This window comes from Achroia grisella, unplaced genomic scaffold (assembly GCF_030625045.1).
Source record: "Achroia grisella isolate CSIRO2021 unplaced genomic scaffold, CSIRO_AGI_Agris_v1 utg660, whole genome shotgun sequence".
In the NCBI taxonomy this organism is placed as follows: Eukaryota; Metazoa; Arthropoda; class Insecta; order Lepidoptera; family Pyralidae; genus Achroia; species Achroia grisella.
Window position 1 is genome coordinate 5,819,684 of NW_026712984.1, and position 20,989 is coordinate 5,840,672.

General features: G+C 41.9%; 1 protein-coding gene across 1 annotated transcript in view; it reads right to left on the reverse strand.

Moving 5' to 3' along the window:
• Positions 1–999: 999 nt before the first annotated feature.
• Positions 1,000–20,989, reverse strand: part of LOC131849870 (uncharacterized) — a 31,532-nt gene continuing 11,542 nt past the window's right edge. Inside the window, exons 9-16 of the mRNA XM_059200002.1 lie at positions 10,952–11,108; positions 9,686–9,802; positions 8,712–8,857; positions 7,393–7,630; positions 3,754–3,987; positions 2,494–2,589; positions 2,161–2,376; positions 1,000–1,511 (exon numbers count right to left, since the gene is read on the reverse strand). Of these exons, the coding sequence (XP_059055985.1) occupies positions 1,386–1,511; positions 2,161–2,376; positions 2,494–2,589; positions 3,754–3,987; positions 7,393–7,630; positions 8,712–8,857; positions 9,686–9,802; positions 10,952–11,108 (1,330 nt within the window). The 3' untranslated portion in view covers positions 1,000–1,385. The remainder of the gene's footprint in view (positions 1,512–2,160; positions 2,377–2,493; positions 2,590–3,753; positions 3,988–7,392; positions 7,631–8,711; positions 8,858–9,685; positions 9,803–10,951; positions 11,109–20,989) is intronic.

Here is a 20,989-nt window from a genome sequence, read left to right on the forward strand (position 1 = left end):
ATAACAGGCCAGCGATATTGATGTCTAGTAAATTTAGGCTTGTGTAATCTAGTCGAAACGTTGAGAGGTAAATAAATACCTTATTTACCATAATGTTATTCCTGTTATTACCCCATTAACATATATTAATAATTTATTGTAATTATCGGTAAAATGTTTTCATATTTACGATGGAGGTATTTCACTAAAAAAATTTAATCTGTTCAGCTTTTGGTCCTTCGAGCCGGATGTAGATAAATTTAGTACATTACTTGGCGCATAAATAATTTTATTTCTGTTCAGAACCATATCTTTCTACTAATCAATTTGATTCAATTTCAGTCAACAATACTAGTGCCAAGTAACGCCTCACAGTTAAGACTGACGTTTTAAAGAGAGTTAAATATTTATCACGAGTATATCCTCCATTTTCTAATAGAATTTGAGGAAATGGTAAATATTACCTCTTAATACCTTGTTTCAAATTATACATGCTATATATATTAGAACTGTTTAGAAATGCTAACGAACCATATAAACCTTATTTGAAAACATGCACAATATTTCAACTAGTGCAACAATACTAGAGATAACTATTAAAAAAAATACACTCGTTATAACATAATTTTCTGTATGTGTAAGATATTTTAAAACTATTCAAGTTCAACTATTTTTTTGATATACTTAAAAGGGTTTTAACACAAATAATTTTATGGTAAATAACATAAAAGGATTTACCTCTGACCGACTCTAGCTTAAGTCACCTCATGACCACGGCTAGTGCAACCTAATCGAAACGTCGAGAGGTGAACACCTTTATTTAGCGTTATAATAATAAATTACCTTTATTTACCATAAAATTATTCGTCTTAAAACCCGTTTAACTATATTAATAATGTGTTCTATACTTGATGGTTTAAAAATAAGTATTCAAGTATTCTTTGAAATTGTCTATTACAAAATCAAATAGTTTCTACTTAGATTAACAGTACTAAACCTTTTTTAACGGTTGTTTACCGGGAGCTCTTTAATCATATTATCATTGTAAATATACCTTTTATAATGTATACTTTAGATTAATTTCTAAGTATATAGCATTTTTTTTATTAGAGATTTTGGCTTACTGTCAGGTGCGAAGACCTGTAGCACTGCGACCTGTATAGATCCATTGCGCTCGCCCTTTTTCAGTATAGCACTAAGAAAACATTTGTTTCACAATAATATTCTCAGATAATGTCATATTGGTGAGGCGTTACTTAGACAGTATTATTGTAAATATAATTTCTTTTAACCCAAATAATTACTTCGTAAAATGCACTTTAACACAATGTTATAAAATTTAATATCTATACAGTGGACAGAAAGTCTCGGGTGTACATACATAGTAAGTCACACTGGTCGGTACGCTACTGGAAGTCTGCGAGCGACTGCCGCCAGGTGGCGTGGAAGGGTATGCGCAGGAGTTTCAGTTTGGTGGTCGGCAGCTGCGCCGACAACAGCCGCTGGAGCGTCGGCAGCGGGAGAATCTCCACCTAGGTGCAATTAATATTTGTTTTAATTGAGGCAACTTAATATTGTTTATATTACGATATGTATATTATGTATATGTTTATATCCTGTTCTAAAAATACTGGATATTTTCAAAATAGTTGCAAACTCTTTGCAGATTTTTATATATGTTTATTTTTCTACCAATATTAAATGTATTTTTTCATAGAATTGATATATTTTTTATACAAATAAAAACATGTGGCTACTTAAATTACGAATATATAAAAAAAAAAAGTGAATTGAAAATAAGAACTGGATGAAAAAGGACGCTCCGTAATTTTAACAATACACAAGAAAAATTTAATTAATTGATTTAATTAATATAATAATTAATAATATAATAATTTAATTAATATAATATCATTGTTTTTATAAAAATATACACTCTTGAGTGCGTGGCCAGTAAACAGTACTACACAACGGAACATTCCTGAGCAAAGGTGAGTAAGTTTGCTGTTACATTGCTTACTTGCTCTGAACACCCGTGTGGGAGACGTTCTTCCAGAGCATTCGTTATTTTCTTGTACAGTCCACTATCTATTTTTATTTATTCTATATACAGATTCGTAATCCAACAGTATATATATATATGTTACTCTATTATTATAAAATAAATAACGGGTTTTGAACCTGCGGCGGTCCGGCGACGTGGTGGTGTTCCTCGGGCAGCTTGCAGCCGGGCACCGGCTTGAGCACGGGGATGCACTCTCCGATGTCCTTCTTCTTGGTGTCGGCGCCCTGCTCGCACTGGTCTATGAACAGCTCGGTGACGCGCAGCAGCTCGATGGTCACCCCCCACATCAGGTGCGTCAGCGTGTCCTTCAGCCGGAGGACCCCGCTCAGCACCTGCCCAAACATAATAGAATAAATATCTATGCGCTGAAGGGTATGGTTGGGGTCGTCGTCTTCTCCGGCGAGGACGGTGTCGTGTGTCCCTTCAATAATTTCAAACGTGTGAATTACCTGTTTGTTGGTGGTGGCGGATTGTGACACGTATGTGGGTATGATGAGGAGACGCTGGATGTTCTTGCACTCAGCTAATGCGTCGTCGAAGCCGACCTGTGAAATATATAACAAAATTGATATTAGACAGAAATGTATGATGTATATTTAAAGACTTGGTTAAATTATTATGTTATTGTATGTTCAATTAATGTGCTCAATTAGGGACCATCCATAAATATTTCTTGACCTTGTTCTTATACTTGTCACACTGGCGAGACTGCCTCTCCCTAATTTAACTTCGCATACTTTGCAATTTATTTAATATTATAGGAATATTTTATGTATTTCAGAGTTCGCCGCTAGACCCGTCAGGGACAAGAATTGAAGGATATTCTTAGGAGAGATTTTAACTCCTCAGGGTAGAGCATAAACTTTCCAAAAGAGGTATTTCGTTTATACATGAGTGGGCTACAACCACATAAGATGTGTAGTGGCGTTTCTTCCCCAGCTTGGCAAAATCGGCATGTACCTTAATTATCAATTACAATCGTACATATGATTTGTAACGTATCGGGCATGCACCTTCACGTCGATGTTGACAAGCTGTAGCACGGAGCGCGCGCAGTTCAAAACACTCGTATATCGAGGCAGCACTAGTTTTATTCAACATTGTATGTATGTCTGTATGTGCCTGACGCGCAGTTTAAAACACATTGTATCTATATATGTGTGTATGTGACATATACATACCTTGACGTCGACGTTAACGAGCTTGAGCGCTGAGAGGTGCAGCAGATGCGCGAGCGCGTAAGTAAAAACGCTCGTATATCGAGGCAGCATTATTCTTATTTATCATTGTATGTATGTGTGTATGTCACATACGCACCTTGATGTCAACATTGACGAGCAGGCAGGCTCGGAGAGGTGCAGCAGGTGCGCAGTTCAAAACACTCGTACATCTAGGTAGCACTGTACTTATTCATCGTTGTATATATATGTATATGTCACATACATAACGCGCGCAGTTCAAAACACTTTTTATATATGTATGTGTGTATGTCACATATAAATCTCGAGCGCAGTTTAAAACACGTCGTATGTGTATGTGTGTACGTGACATACCTCGACGTCGAGCTCTAGAACAGAGCGCGCGTAGTTCAAAACACTTGCATCTCAAGATATCACAGTACTTATTCCTCGTATGTATGTGTGTATGTAGCTGACGTGGTATGTGTATGTGTGTATGTGTGTATGTGTGTACGTGTGTAGGTGGCATACCTTGACGTCGACGTTGACGAGCTCGAGCGCGGAGAGGTGCGGCAGGTGCGCGAGCGCGCGCAGTATGGCGGGCGCGGCGCAGGCGGCGGTGCCGCGCTCGAGCCGCAGCCGCCGGAGCCGCGCGAGCTGCCGCAGCGCCGCCGCGAACTCCGCGCGGAACGAGCACTCGCCCAGCTCCAGCACCTCCAGCGCGCCCAGCTGACCCACCACGTCCACCAGGCACCAGCCCAGCTCCTGCGGCCGAAGCGATCGTTATTTCACTGACCGATGGTCCTTCGAGCCGGATTTCATTAAGAATATATATTTAAATAAAAAAGACATATTGGTCCTTCGAGCCGGATTTCATTAAAAATACATTTTAAGGAAAAAGACATATTAGTACTTCATGCAGGATTGAATATAGTAAGTTATGGGTTGAATCCAAGAACCCAACTCCTGCCGAGAACACAACCGTTACATATCCGAACTGTGGTCCTTCGAGCCGGATATGAATACAGTAAATTATGATACATTACATAGTAAAGTATACATTAAAAAGATATTCATTCAAGAAAGACACTTTAAGAATCTTTAATAGCGTATAACGATTACATCTCCAAATATTGGTCCTTTGAGCCGGATTACATCTAGTAAGGTATACATCGAAATAACATAACTTTGGACAAATAAATTGAAGAAATGATATTGTTCAATTGTACATTAGTTTCCACCATATGATGTAAATTAAAAGTAAACGTGTAACGAAATCTTTCCTCAGTACAAAAAACTAAAGACGATGTTTCATTGTTGATCATAGGACTTACCTCAAATTGTTTTACTCCTACGAAATTATGGCTCACTTTTCCGTGTCTTAGCGTCCATAGTGCTGTTCGTGTAGTATATATAGCATAATTAGCACTTACTATTAGTTGGGCCATCAACTTGTTTGCAATTCAACAATATAAAGACCTCTATGAGCAATGAGACGAGCCGGCGAGGCTCTCGAGGCGCAGCTCGTGCAGGCGCGGCAGGCGAGTGGAGGCGGGTGTACCTTGATGGAGGTGAGCGAGAGGTGTCGCAGGTGGTGGAGGCGCGCGAGCGGGCGCAGGTCGGAGGCGAGCGCGAGGCCGGCGAGGCTCTTGAGGCGCAGCTCGTGCAGGCGCGGCAGGCGAGTGGAGGCGGGTGTACCTTGATGGAGGTGAGCGAGAGGTGTCGCAGGTGGTGGAGGCGCGCGAGCGGGCGCAGGTCGGAGGCGAGCGCGAGGCCGGCGAGGCTCTTGAGGCGCAGCTCGTGCAGGCGCGGCAGGCGAGTGGAGGCGGGTGTACCTTGATGGAGGTGAGCGAGAGGTGTCGCAGGTGGTGGAGGCGCGCGAGCGGGCGCAGGTCGGAGGCGAGCGCGAGGCCGAGGCCGGCGAGGCTCTTGAGGCGCAGCTCGTGCAGGCGCGGCAGGCGAGTGGAGGCGGGTGTACCTTGATGGAGGTGAGCGAGAGGTGTCGCAGGTGGTGGAGGCGCGCGAGCGGGCGCAGGTCGGAGGCGAGCGCGAGGCCGGCGAGGCTCTTGAGGCGCAGCTCGTGCAGGCGCGGCAGGCGAGTGGAGGCGGGTGTACCTTGATGGAGGTGAGCGAGAGGTGTCGCAGGTGGTGGAGGCGCGCGAGCGGGCGCAGGTCGGAGGCGAGCGCGAGGCCGGCGAGGCTCTTGAGGCGCAGCTCGTGCAGGCGCGGCAGGCGAGTGGAGGCGGGTGTACCTTGATGGAGGTGAGCGAGAGGTGTCGCAGGTGGTGGAGGCGCGCGAGCGGGCGCAGGTCGGAGGCGAGCGCGAGGCCGGCGAGGCTCTTGAGGCGCAGCTCGTGCAGGCGCGGCAGGCGAGTGGAGGCGGGTGTACCTTGATGGAGGTGAGCGAGAGGTGTCGCAGGTGGTGGAGGCGCGCGAGCGGGCGCAGGTCGGAGGCGAGCGCGAGGCCGGCGAGGCTCTTGAGGCGCAGCTCGTGCAGGCGCGGCAGGCGAGTGGAGGCGGGTGTACCTTGATGGAGGTGAGCGAGAGGTGTCGCAGGTGGTGGAGGCGCGCGAGCGGGCGCAGGTCGGAGGCGAGCGCGAGGCCGGCGAGGCTCTTGAGGCGCAGCTCGTGCAGGCGCGGCAGGCGAGTGGAGGCGGGTGTACCTTGATGGAGGTGAGCGAGAGGTGTCGCAGGTGGTGGAGGCGCGCGAGCGGGCGCAGGTCGGAGGCGAGCGCGAGGCCGGCGAGGCTCTTGAGGCGCAGCTCGTGCAGGCGCGGCAGGCGAGTGGAGGCGGGTGTACCTTGATGGAGGTGAGCGAGAGGTGTCGCAGGTGGTGGAGGCGCGCGAGCGGGCGCAGGTCGGAGGCGAGCGCGAGGCCGGCGAGGCTCTTGAGGCGCAGCTCGTGCAGGCGCGGCAGGCGAGTGGAGGCGGGTGTACCTTGATGGAGGTGAGCGAGAGGTGTCGCAGGTGGTGGAGGCGCGCGAGCGGGCGCAGGTCGGAGGCGAGCGCGAGGCCGGCGAGGCTCTTGAGGCGCAGCTCGTGCAGGCGCGGCAGGCGAGTGGAGGCGGGTGTACCTTGATGGAGGTGAGCGAGAGGTGTCGCAGGTGGTGGAGGCGCGCGAGCGGGCGCAGGTCGGAGGCGAGCGCGAGGCCGGCGAGGCTCTTGAGGCGCAGCTCGTGCAGGCGCGGCAGGCGAGTGGAGGCGGGTGTACCTTGATGGAGGTGAGCGAGAGGTGTCGCAGGTGGTGGAGGCGCGCGAGCGGGCGCAGGTCGGAGGCGAGCGCGAGGCCGGCGAGGCTCTTGAGGCGCAGCTCGTGCAGGCGCGGCAGGCGAGTGGAGGCGGGTGTACCTTGATGGAGGTGAGCGAGAGGTGTCGCAGGTGGTGGAGGCGCGCGAGCGGGCGCAGGTCGGAGGCGAGCGCGAGGCCGGCGAGGCTCTTGAGGCGCAGCTCGTGCAGGCGCGGCAGGCGAGTGGAGGCGGGTGTACCTTGATGGAGGTGAGCGAGAGGTGTCGCAGGTGGTGGAGGCGCGCGAGCGGGCGCAGGTCGGAGGCGAGCGCGAGGCCGGCGAGGCTCTTGAGGCGCAGCTCGTGCAGGCGCGGCAGGCGAGTGGAGGCGGGTGTACCTTGATGGAGGTGAGCGAGAGGTGTCGCAGGTGGTGGAGGCGCGCGAGCGGGCGCAGGTCGGAGGCGAGCGCGAGGCCGGCGAGGCTCTTGAGGCGCAGCTCGTGCAGGCGCGGCAGGCGAGTGGAGGCGGGTGTACCTTGATGGAGGTGAGCGAGAGGTGTCGCAGGTGGTGGAGGCGCGCGAGCGGGCGCAGGTCGGAGGCGAGCGCGAGGCCGGCGAGGCTCTTGAGGCGCAGCTCGTGCAGGCGCGGCAGGCGAGTGGAGGCGGGTGTACCTTGATGGAGGTGAGCGAGAGGTGTCGCAGGTGGTGGAGGCGCGCGAGCGGGCGCAGGTCGGAGGCGAGCGCGAGGCCGGCGAGGCTCTTGAGGCGCAGCTCGTGCAGGCGCGGCAGGCGAGTGGAGGCGGGTGTACCTTGATGGAGGTGAGCGAGAGGTGTCGCAGGTGGTGGAGGCGCGCGAGCGGGCGCAGGTCGGAGGCGAGCGCGAGGCCGGCGAGGCTCTTGAGGCGCAGCTCGTGCAGGCGCGGCAGGCGAGTGGAGGCGGGTGTACCTTGATGGAGGTGAGCGAGAGGTGTCGCAGGTGGTGGAGGCGCGCGAGCGGGCGCAGGTCGGAGGCGAGCGCGAGGCCGGCGAGGCTCTTGAGGCGCAGCTCGTGCAGGCGCGGCAGGCGCGCGAGCGGCGCGGGGTCGAGTCTCGCGTCCCTGATGGCGAGCGCGCACAGCGCCCGCAGCCCGCTCACCGCGCACGCCGCCTCCACCGCCGCCGCCGGGCACCGGCACATCTCTATCCTGACACCGCACCGCACCATATCAATATAACGCTCGTAATACCTGCCTTTACACGTACGTTCTTTGACGCGTATATAGACTTTCACTAAGGAAAAAATGTGAATTTAAATGTAGCCAAAGAGAACGAGAAAGATCAGGCGCGTCTCTATAGCTCGCGCATGCTCGGGTCCTTCAATCGTACGTGATTTAGCGCCTTTTTGTAATATTAATTATCATTGCAAAACGCTGGACAACTGACTATGGAGCAAAGACATAATTATAGAGTAATTTAAGATTCCATAAACATGACTCTGGAAAAATAAAGTGAATCCTGATCGTGAAAGAATATATCATGTAAACGCAGATAATAAAGGAGCAAGGGGTTTGTTAGTAACGTAGAGTAATAACCCCATTACTAGATATGTACCATGTCAGGTTCTCCACGCCATTTCCTCTGAAAACCATCCTGTTACATTCCTAGAAAATTTTCCACGATGGGCAAACTGACCTGACCTCATACTCATCCTGACTTGATATCATCCTCGACAGGTGGCGTTCACACATTACTACTTAAAAATATAATATTACAACTTATTTAAACGATAATGTATAATAAAAATTGTATAATTTATAACATATCAACATTTAAAGAGCATGATAGAAGATCGTGGAAACTGGCAAGAGATCCACCGACAACAGTGGTTCTTAAATTATGAATTAATTAATACATTTTTAACACAAACTGCCATAATCTGTCATCAATCTGCCAGAAAAAAGATTCAAATGTTTTATAAAACACTTTCCTTTTAAAAGTGTTTATTATACAATTATCTGATTGCATAAAGATTGAGTGCGTAGCGGTTTCTATGTTGATTGTGGCATACCTAATCCTTGGCAATGTAAATTTACTTAGAACAACATTTATTTAAACGAGCTACATGCAAACATCTTGCTCATTGTTGGGATGAGTCTGCGTTCTGAATGGTATAAAAATGTAACTATTTAAAAGTGTTTATATTAAATTTATTTGAATGATAAATATATATATTCTAAATAACATTGTAAACAGCATACCAAAATTGTATAACACACAGGTACATACCTCTCTAATGTGTCTACTTTGGATATGTGTTGCGCGAATTGTTCCCAGAAGACGGTGTCGTTCTGCGGCAGTAGCATCTTGCGTAAATCCAACCGCTTTGTGCCGTGTCGTTTCAGTGCGTCACACAACCCTCCCCAGTCGCTCACCTGCAGGAAATATGGTCAAATTGTATTAATAATAATAATAATAATAATACGCTTTCTTCTACGAGTATTGTACTCAAACCGAAAAACAGGTGTAAATGTTTCAAATAATTTTACCACCTATAGCGAGGTAGTGGTGTACCTGCGATACCGATTTGTTTAATCGGAAGCTTTTATTTTAACATATTAGTGTTAAAGATTTAAACGAAATTTCCACAACCGTATTTTAAAATTTACGTACTGGTGTTTTCATTACTGTTATACTATTATAAAGTTTCATTAAAATCCATCCACTAAGTTCCAGTCGTTCGTGTACTGAAATATTTAATGATTTTCTGTATCTGGTACAATATAGAGTATAAATAAATATAAAGTAAATTCTCTGAAGTGTATGATGCGCTTTTAATAGGAATGTTAGTTTATGAGATTCTCTCAACTGTAACTATATAAAGTTGGACAGTCTGTGTTTTATACACTTTGGCGAGTGCCGGACCTGCATAATTTGATCTTGTCCCTTTTTTTACAATCGAACTACACGACGAACACTAGGACTTCATCCGTACGTAGTAGAATTACACAAATTCGCACTGAGCGGTTCACGTCCTTAATACGCACTGCCAAAGAGTAGAACACACTTCCAGCTTTTGTGTTCCCGGAGAAATACCAAACCGGATTCTTCAAGTCAATAGTGAATAAATTCCTGGGTAACCGCGCTACATTCTAGATCTCGCCATCATTTACCATCAGATGAGGTAAGATTAAGCGCAAACCCATTTATAATAAATATATATATATATATATTATTATTATACAAAGCATATTAGTACTTACGTGTGAATTTTTCATCCTTATATGTCTCCAGAGACACGGCGTTGACGCTAGTTGCCTCCATAGCTTGCAAACTCGCGCGCAGTGAGCCAAGTCACGCATGCCCAAATATTGGAATATCTGAGAACACAAATATTGAATTTATTGTAATATAGACTTAAAATATGGTAGTTTATATAATAGTAGGTAGTTGTAACAGTGTCATAACAATAAATATCGCGTTCCGAGCAAGAGGTGTTTCAATTATTACAGTTATGTTTTGTTGTAATTTGAATGACAGGTTATGGTCATAGTAATAAGTGTATAATAGTGGTGGTCACAGTGGTAAGTGGTACCCGTCGCCTATATACATGAACAACAGCATGGAAAGCACATGATCATGAGGCACACAAAGGTCAATCGAAACCATTGTGGCCCGGCACCGAGTGGACCCAACTTCTTGTCACGTGCCGACACCGACCTAGATTTTGAAGTACAAAAATTATAAAAAGCTATTTACGCCTTAGGGAGTAATCTCACTTTAAAAAGCTTATTATATTTACACAGAGAGAAAACAAAACTTCCTATAAGTATAAGGAGAAACTATTTGTATTTAACTAAAATAAAATCTTAATTAAAATTACCAACACGTTAAATCTTATTGATCCAAAAAAATTCTGTTGTCTACTAATGGTTATCCATATTAACATCAATGTTTGAGGTCAATGATCCTAAATAGCTCTACCTACTTTAGGGTTGCTAAGCCCAAATTTAAAAAACCAGCATTGCAAGTTCAAATTCAAATTTAAAATATCTTTATTCATGTAGGTCTATTACAGAATCTTATGATATGTCAAATCTACCGTCATTTCGGAATGATTTCGAGATGAGAAGAACTGACAAGAAATTCAGTTCGTATTTTTTTTAAGTAAATGTACATATTTACAATAATACAAAAAACGAGGACTACCCAGTTTAAAAACAGAACGCAGTAATAGTGTTGCAATAGGTATATCAATATGTAGTAAAATTCAAGTAATTAATATAATCAGATTTTTAATAAAAAGTATTTGATTATTATTATAGATATGATGTTATGATACATAATTATACTGTTGAAAATCAGTAATTAAGAGGCGTGCATATTTTAAAAACCCCAGCACGTTGCCAAATAACAATACAAGACTTCCCAGGACACTTCAAAAACCGAACGTGTCCTGGGAAAACAGGACGGTTGACAACCCTAACCCACTTCGATCAGTGATTATATTATTAGAGACATAACCGTACCTGTACGACAACATTGTAGTTCTTCTCCTGCGCCTTGTGATAGAAGGCAGTGAAGTAGTCAGTGTCGTCCGCGCGGGGGCGGCCCCGGCCGCGGCGCGGGGAGGCGGCGGGCGGCGACGCTGCGCCGTTTGCGATGCGACCACGACGCTTATCCTCGCTGTTAAACGTAAAGTACATCTATTGGGGTTTGTTTTTATTGAAACAATAAAAAAAACATTTCTATACACTTATCTGAGCCGGTAGCAGCGTTGCTAATGTTGATTTTAGTATTGCCGCTAAATAGGAATCAGTTCTCCATACCACATTTACCAAACACACTCATCAGTCACTATCATTACGGAACTGTGAGCTTAAACCGCACCAATATACATATATAACATCTGACAGGAATACGACAATTTTTATTTTTTTTATTAATTATAATACTATTGCAGGGGTCAGTGTAACAGTAAACAAGTACACAACACTATATTTTGGGTAGGCTAAGGATCAAAACAGTTCGCATTTTTGTTCAAAATAACAAAGTTACAACACTATATATTTATGACAATAACAAAACGTTTTTTTTGTCGGTATTGTCATGTATATACAATAAGCTTAACGCTGTTTCAGTTTCAACCCTGATTCGGAACATAACGGAAAGACGTGGAGGAAATATTATAAGAAACAGCAGCTAATAATGAGCAAGAAAAAAACAAAAATATCGATAGTAGTGATACCGCAGCAAAGAGGGAAAGATAGTCTCGTTTAGCGCTGGAACTTATTGGAACGTATCCCCCGCGTTAAAAGCGGTTTTACTGTATATCTATTGACACCACTTCACAATTCCTTTCAGTCTTTCAAAGATTGACTGGAATAACCTGTATATGGAAGTCCGCCATTGTACAGCTTATTTGTTAATATCGTTGTATCCTGTTATTTTAAATGAATTTACTGTACAATAAAGTGTTGCAGTCAAATATTTTTTATTTGCCAGACTATGGACCTTTCATAAGTTGGCAATATATATAAAATCTTGGGAATATAACAAAGATACGTAAATGTTAGCTACCCCTGCAGTATATAATAAATTTAAATAGTATATGATATAGAAAACTCCATCGTACCGGAATGCTATAAAAAGCACATGTGAATATTATATACAAAATACAAAGTAACATATATAAAAAAAAATACCTTATCCATACGTTCCCTTAAAATATACCATAATGTAAAACACCGGTATGAAAAAAATGGATTTTCATTTTATTATGAAAACTTGTGGTTTGATACATTTTCTCTATATGACTAACATAATTTTAAACTAAATAATAACATCTTTATACAGTAAAACCTAAAACTAGATTAAAAAAATAATTACACTGTTGGGTTAAAACATGTGTTATATAAAATTCTTTATATATAAAAACTGCGGGTCACGTTGTTTGACCGCGATGGACTCCTAAACTACTGAACCGATTGCAAATTTGATTTGCACATTGTGTGCAATTTAATCCAACTTGAAAGATAGGATAGCTTACATCTCAATTTATAGTCGTAATATTATTTTATTTCAAATTATTTTTATATATAAAGAAACTGTTAGCCACAGCAACGCGTGGCTGGGTCTGTTAGTATATATAACACATTTACAGTTTAATAAAAATAAGAAAACAATGACTTGTTTATACACAAAATGGCGAATATATATTACGAAAGGAATAAATATAAATTTTCTTAAAAATAATTTTGTTTTCGAATATTTTACTATTGCACTCCACATTTGGAATGCAGCATTCTTCACTGAACAAGGGACTGAATAAAAAGAACTTAGACCAATACATCAGCATGATCTTAGCACTATCGTGACCATTCCCTTATTACCTGCCTTGATACAGACATTCTTTCACTGAGGAAGGAATGTGCATGTAAATGTACACAAAGACAACGAGCAAAATTTTGCAATAATTAATTAACATTGCAAAATAGCGAACGTCGTTTTTTGCACTACAATGATGTCAATATATGTGTTTCTGTCATCTATAGGCTATGGTAACCGTTTACCATGACAAGAATACAGTCCATCTGATGGTAAACGGTTACCGTAAACTATGGAGGCCTGAAACACACCGTCTGAAATTTAACTTTATTCTTCTAAAATAAAAGTAGCCTAAGGTACCAAAAAAGGTCCCGTCAAAATCGGTCCAGCTATTTCAGAGATTAGCCGGAATAAAGACTGACAGATTGACAAAAATTGTAAAAAATGTTATTTCGGTGCATATATCGAATCTATATTCGTATGCACGTAGTAAAAAACGGTAATTTCAATATTACAAACAGACACTCCAATTTTATTTATATATGTATAAATTATAATTCTTTTATACACTTCAAATCCGTCTTGTCAATAGTTTCCCAATATATTTGCGTATACCAAGTCCTTTTCTATAGTTTTCATTTTACCTATACACATATAAAATATTACAACATAAATAATATTAACTCGCGTTGCAGGTAGATCTCAAATTGACCAGTTCGCAGAATCCAGGACGCATTCACGACATACGCAGATCACTAATATCATAATTTTTTTCACAAATTCACAAAAAAAATCAAAACACATGTATTTTTATTACTTAATGGATTAATATAATTTGTTTAATTCCGCTACAATTGGCAAGTATGAGACCACAAATATTCAGTGTGGAAACCTAACCACCGCTGCTGGAAGTGTTACCTCTCCATTGGTGATCAAATTCTGACCGTTATTGTTATCTACAACTAAAATACGTATATCTTTATTAGACTTCACTAATAAACAATGGTAAATAAGTTAATAAAAAATATAAGGACAACTGTACATTGGCCATCTTGTTCATAATTTTTGGTATCAAACTCCAATGTGATGTATTTATTCCATAGAATATACAATTTACAATATTAAAATGATTACCAGTTGATGAAAAACAAATTCGAAGCTACACAAAATGAATGAAAATCATTGAACGACATCTAATCAAATAAAAAATCCTTTATTCGAGTGGGACGATTAGGCGCTTATGAACGTAAAGTTTTTTTTTATTAATATATTTTTCCCTACCGTCAAAATAGAAATTTATATTTTATATGGCATTTAATTATATTTGTAAAAATATATATTCACATACATAATCTTATTCTATATCTTTACATATATCTTGTTTCTTATTAATCTGGTAGTAGGACTGACTTCTAACATTGTAAAGAATCGATTAAGGAGGGATATTATACAATATTGTTGTCCACGATCTCGGTGGTCTAGCGGTCTAGCTGTGGCGGTGTCGCTTTACGTCCGATGGTCGCGGGTTCGACTCCTCACACGGTACCAACATTTGTATACATGAGTATGATTGTTTGTATCGGTCTGGGTGTTTTCTATGTAAATTATGTATGTATTTGCGAAAATAAAAAAATTATCTATGTATTTGTATCAGTAATCTAGTACCCATAACACAAGCTTTAGCTAGCTTAACTTGAGTCTAGATGGCGCTGTGTGAATTGTCCCGAGATTATTATTATTATTATATAGTACGTAAAATTTTACATATACCAGAAATTATACGCTCAAAGAAATAATCATAGCACAAATATTTGTTCTCTGATGGGCTGAACAGAGCAGATGTGGCTATTTTTTGGGCTATTGTAAGGTGCTAAAACATGTAAACATATATACTGCGACCCGTATATAGATCCATTGTGCTCGACCTTTATCAAAGTCCGCTACGTAGAACTGTCAGGGGCAAGAATTGAAGGATATTCTTAGGAGCGATGGTTTTTATCTCCTCAGGATATAGTTTACTTTCTAAAGGAGATATTTCGTTTATGCATGAGTGGGCTACAACCACAGAATGTGTAGTGGCGTTTCCTCTTCAGCTTGGCAAAATATGCAAAGCTAAAAGCTCAGGCCTAAGTTTGCCGAGTGTTGATTCAATTTGCAGTGTCTAGTGAGGGCCCTGAGTGTGGGCAGTAAGTCATCATGGCTGATAGAAATAGAAATAATCCTTATTCAAATAGCCTTTTTTTGAATGGTCATATACTTTTTTTTTCTACCGCTCAATCGGAACGCATACTCAAAAAGATTAGTAAATAACTTGCGTGTTCCTCCTTTAAAATAAATTACATTTTTAAGACTGTGTGTGACTAAACGCAGAGCTAACTGGATTGGAGACTGGGATATCCAAACTGATGAACAGTACATGGATGAGATTGTACGGACTTGCCCAAATGACAACGATAAGAAAATCACGGAGCAAAGGGAGTTTTTTTTGTTATAATGTTTAGCGGTGGGGAGATCTGTTATAAAGATGGGATAACGTGTTAGAAAGATGGAAAGCAATGAATTAATAATATTTTGAATTAATGTCAAAATATATATAAAATGTCTAAAACCTTTCCAGCCAATATTATCAACTAGATCAATTCCGCTATTGAATGGCAAAGGCACAGAGACAACGAGCCGCCTGTGCTGTCATAAATGGCTGCCACAGAATATGCTAAGTGTCGGACATAGACCGACCAGAACTTTTTAAACGAAATTCTTATTATATATACAAATACATATATATATGGATCTGTATTCTTTTAAACAATTTTTTATGACAATACAATGAATCAAGGCGTTTATAGACAATGGAGGTAATATTTTTTTTAATATTAAGGTTTAAGAACGAGTATTTCGATGTGGGAAAGCGCCTTATTAACAACTTGGCCTGTTGGTAAACACATACTGCATTCAGGGGCACAATTATAATAATATAATTATGCCTCTGAATTCGGTATGTGCGTCAAACAATCATAATATGTCTATACAATATGCTATATAATTGTATGTGCAGTGTTGTCGTTTGTTGGCCGCGGGTTATCTGAAAATAAAAACAAATTATATTACCAATATTACTATAAACTTATCTTAATAATATTATAAACGTGAAAGTTTGTGAGTCGTTTGTTACTCTTTCACGCAAAAACTACTGAAAGGATTTTGATGAAACTTTACAATAATATAGCTTATACATTACTTATGCGGTCACAGCTAGTAATAATATAAAAGCGAAAGTAACTCTGTCTGTCTGACTGTCTGTTTAGGCGTAAGAGACACGTCACGCCTAAGCTACTGAACCGATTTAAATTAAATTTTGGTACACATAGTTTACACCCTAAGAAAGGATATAGGCTACTTTTTAATGCGAAAAAGGGTTGTAAGACGTGGGAGATGAAAAGTTGTATGAAGGAATCGTCATTTTTAAAACTAGAAGCTTAACACTTATCTTGTAGGCTGTTGATTGAATATAAAAAAATATGACATTCAAATTTTGTTAAAATATTTCCATTAAAGGGGCAGAATAAAATAGGGGATGAAAGTTTGTATTGAAATTCGTCACTTTTGAAACTGGAATGATGAAACAATTTCTTTGACTTTTTTTGGTTAGATTATCAAAATATTTTTTCTTTATTTGACCAAGGTCACAATTCTGTTGCGTAATTTAAAAGATATAAGCGAATAGACTTCATTCAGAGAAAAATCGTCTTTAATAATATGCTACGTAAAGACGATTTTTCTATAAGAAATATTGGTAACTCACTGATGTGAAGATTGTACTACAGATCTAGGAACCACAATGAATCGCCTTCCGTTGAGGATGGCCAGCGACTGCGGTAAGGCAGCACGCAAGGCTAGCGCGCGCGGACACGCCGCCGCCCGCACGGGGGGTTGCGGTACTTGCGGTTGGAGTTGCAATTGGGGTTGTAATTGGGGAGTAGGGGGTTGGGGGGTTGGTTTAGCAACCGCCCAAACCCTCTCGCCGTCTGGACCACCGCCTGCCACCTATCAGATAGATAATAAATTAATTAATTCCTGTTGGTTACCAGGAAGATCAAACAATAAGTGACCAGTCCTATTAACATTCCAGTGACCTAAGGATGCAGCCCAGCCGGCCGTCTTGGCTAAAGAACATCAGTATCAGAGATGTCACGAATATTCGCATCTGCATCCGCAAATGCGGAACTTCCGCATCAATCCAGACATCCGCAACCATTTATGCATGCGCAATAATGATGAAATGTCGCACAAGTTGCTACAAGAAAAAAATGGCCGGCGATCAGCGCGTGCTCATTGACCAATAGGAGCGAAGTTTCGTTCGATGTCAAATTTCTACGCGTTTGTTATTGTGTGTCATTTGTTTACCGTAAATTAAACATTACGTATCGTATAAAAATATGAAAAACTATTCTATTTTTGTTACTTTATTTCTATACACCCCCCAGTGATAAATACACGTAATATATCATCTTTGCCATCATCATTGGCTTGCCTTTATCCCATTATTTGTGGTCGGCGCAGTATGTCATTCTCTTCCACTGCTCTCTATCGGTCGTCGTATCTGAACATACTCTTCTTTTATTCATATCATCTTTCACACACTCCATCCATCTTTTCTTAGGGCGTCCCCTCCCTTTACATCCATCCACATTCATATTATACACTTTAAATACACGTAATATATATGCATTTTTATTCGGTATTAAAAAATAATGTTTCAGGCTGTTTTCATAGAAGCTTTCTTAGTCTTTTTCTACATACACATTCATCACACATATCCGTCAGGCGGGAGTTGTTGGTTTGGAGTGCCATCTGCACTCGCCCTCTATCGTCCTGTGAAGCTGTATAGACCAGCTGCGGCCAACAGCATTAGAGTAGTCCGAAAAAAAGCTCACCTTCATTCGCAGCAGCACACGTTTATCCGGTCGCACTTTCTGCACCGGGACCGGAACCGGAACCGGCACCCGGCGCGGAACTGGCGCCGGTATGGAGCCGGCCGCCGCCACGCCCGACTTGTGCAGCAACGGCGGCGGGTCCACCGGCGGGGAGGACGACTTGCGGCAATTCTGGAAAAATCATCAAATTATTTATTTTGATTTCTATATCTTGCGATCGGTTCTTTAGGCCGTTAGCAGATTTGTTATAGGAATCTGTTGACGGGAGAGAACTGTACCTCCAGTGTGGAAACTCAGTCGGCTCTCGAAGGATATTATTAGTCCTTTAAATATTGGATTTATTTGATTAGTGATATCTTGTACAGGACGGACGCGTCTTATCACGTTTCTTGTACTGAACGGGTGCGATAAGTACATTACACAGGTCGGACGCGAAGTACATTACACAGGACGGACGCGTTTTGGCACGTACTTTGCACAGGACGGGTGTGCAAGTACCTTGCACAGGCCGGGCACGTCTATTATATAACACAGGACGGACGCGTTTTGGAATGCACTTCATTTAAATTCTGCTTCAGCAATAGCTGAGGCAACTTCTATTGCCAACTTTCTAAGTTTCTTTTCTTTTTTATTGTATATTTATTATTGCCTTTCGGAGGTCTAGCGGTTTACCATACCATTTATGTTCGATGGTCGTAGGATTGATTCCTCACACGCTGCAAACATTGGTATTCCTGATTATGACTGTTTGTATCGGTCTGGGTGTTTTCTATGTATGTATTTACAAAAAAATGTCTAAGTATGTATATAACAACTTATATACATACTTAGACATTTTTTTACAAGACAACTCTTGTACAACACAATATCATCTAGTCCCACGGTAAGCAGTTACCGTGGGACTAGATGATATTGTGTTAATTGTCTAGGATTATTTATTTACATTTTTTCTCTTCTTTTGGCATTTATTTCCTTATTTATAATGTATATTTATATAGGTATAAAAATCCCGTGCATGAACAACTATTGCCATGCACGCTCGTCATTCAAGTAATCGTTTAGTGAGTAAGGCTTTGCTCAGTAAAAATCAATTAACAGATGTTTTGAATATGAAGGAAAATACCAGTATATCCCTCGGTATCTTACTCACCTACTGACTTTTTCTAAACGATACTTGAGAACTTTTTCTTTAGATCTTTAAATCTAGTATCAATATGACGTACCTTGCAGAGCACGGGGTCCGTTTGCGTGGCGGAGACGCCTGCGCACGCCGGGTGGTACAGGCAGAGACAGGCGGCGCACGCTAGCGTGGGCACGCCGCGCCCGCACGTCAGCGAGCACGGCCGCGCCAGCCGCCGCGCCGCGCCAGCCACGCCCACCGCGCACGCGGACACGCCCTCCGACCACGCCTACCGGACCGTTACACGTACACCACCCGATACCGCACTGCGGTCGCATCACCACGGACAACGGGACGCGGTTGCCCGTAGATAATATTGAGTTTGTCTTACTGGGCATATTTAATTGCGATTATTATTTTGATGTATATAGGTAACTGTGTCCATACCCATTTAAAAACATAGCGTTCTAAGAAATCAAGTATCTGAATATTAAAAACAGCATACAAATTATATTAAAATCTTGGCTGGTAGAGAAAAGCCCGCCTATTGTACAAGATCCAATATAATTTTAAATAAATAAATAACGAAAAGAAACCATGGGATCACAAACAATAGGCATGAATAAAAATATTTTGATTTGTTCTGTCTTGATCTGAGAGAGACGGTATTATTTCTAAATTGTATTATTAGACATCGTTTACTACTAAACTTTGCATCTCCTATCGATACTCCAATTCAAACGAGTATAGAAATTACAATAACCTGAGGCCAAAATTCGTAACCCTAAAGGTGTCGTCAGACTAAAGTCGTAGCTGTCAGGTGGAATTTTGACCTTCAGCCGCTCCATATAGTCCTTCCGTTGGTTTGAGTGCCACCATAATGGGCGAACCATAAGCGGCCAATAGCGTTAAAGTAGTCAAAAAAAATATTTTTATTCTTACTCTCTACGAAAAACCTCAGCAGCAGTTTTATGTATAAGATAAAATTACTTAATAACAGTAAAAAACCTTGAAGTCTGGGTAATAAAATAATAAGAACCAAAATTTTTTTGGTGAATACAAGAGTTTATTGAATAACTTCCAATAGGTCGATAGATAAAAAACCATAAAAGCTGTATGCAGCCAAAAGCATTAGAATAGTTCGAAAAAAAAAATAGATATAATCTTTATTCAAATAAACTTAATATAAGCACTTTTGAATAGTCACATTTTTGTGTTCTACCGCTCATTCGGAATGCAGACTCATCACAAGAAGAATGAGCAAGAAACTTGTGTGTTGCTCTTTTAAATAAATGTTGTTTTATTTAGACTTACAGTAACAAGGATTAGGCATGCGACATTCAACATACTTAACAACGCACTTAATCTCTGTTCAATCAAATAGCGCTATGAATTTTAAGTTAGAACAGAAAAACAAAAATAGTACTTATGATTACATGAATGTCCTTTGTCCTTAATATATATAAAAGTGACTCAAACCTGTGCGTCGGGAGAGGCTTGTACCGCAGGCCGGCTCTGCAGAGGCGGCGGCGGCTGCGGAGGCGGGGCCTGCGCGGTGGGCGGAGCATGCGGGGGCGGAGGCGGGGCCTGCGTGTGCGGGGGCGGGGCCGCGGTGGGCGGCGGCGTGGGCGGGTGCGGCGGCGGCAGTCTGGCCACACGCAACTACACTCGCGCCGGCTCAGTACCCGCAGTGGAGGGTTAATTGCACTGGTCAATTAACCCTCCGCTATTGTACTATTACACCAGTATGTGTGTTCTGCGCACACGAGGAACTATCCATTATTTACAAAGGAGGTACCTCATATTGAAAGTTTTGTATTTGAATAAATTTGTGTATTTGAAAAAGTGAACTGGCAAACACTCTACTAATGCAAAGTGGGTATGACATATGCCTGTTTGCCACCACAACATTATAAGAAAAAAGTGGTAACCGTAGCCTATATACATGAACAGCATTACTATCATCATGTAGCAATTGACGGCTATGGTACCACTTATGAGATACCATTCCTGAGGTTTTAGATAAATAGATAGAATATATTTTTATTTATATTTTACAGAAAAGAGAAAAAATATACTGTAACATTAATAAATGTAATAAGACAGCCATACTGCTAGAAGCATTTTTTTCAAGGCAACAAGTCATGCTTCCGTACCATGTAACTTCACTACCATCTCATCCTAAC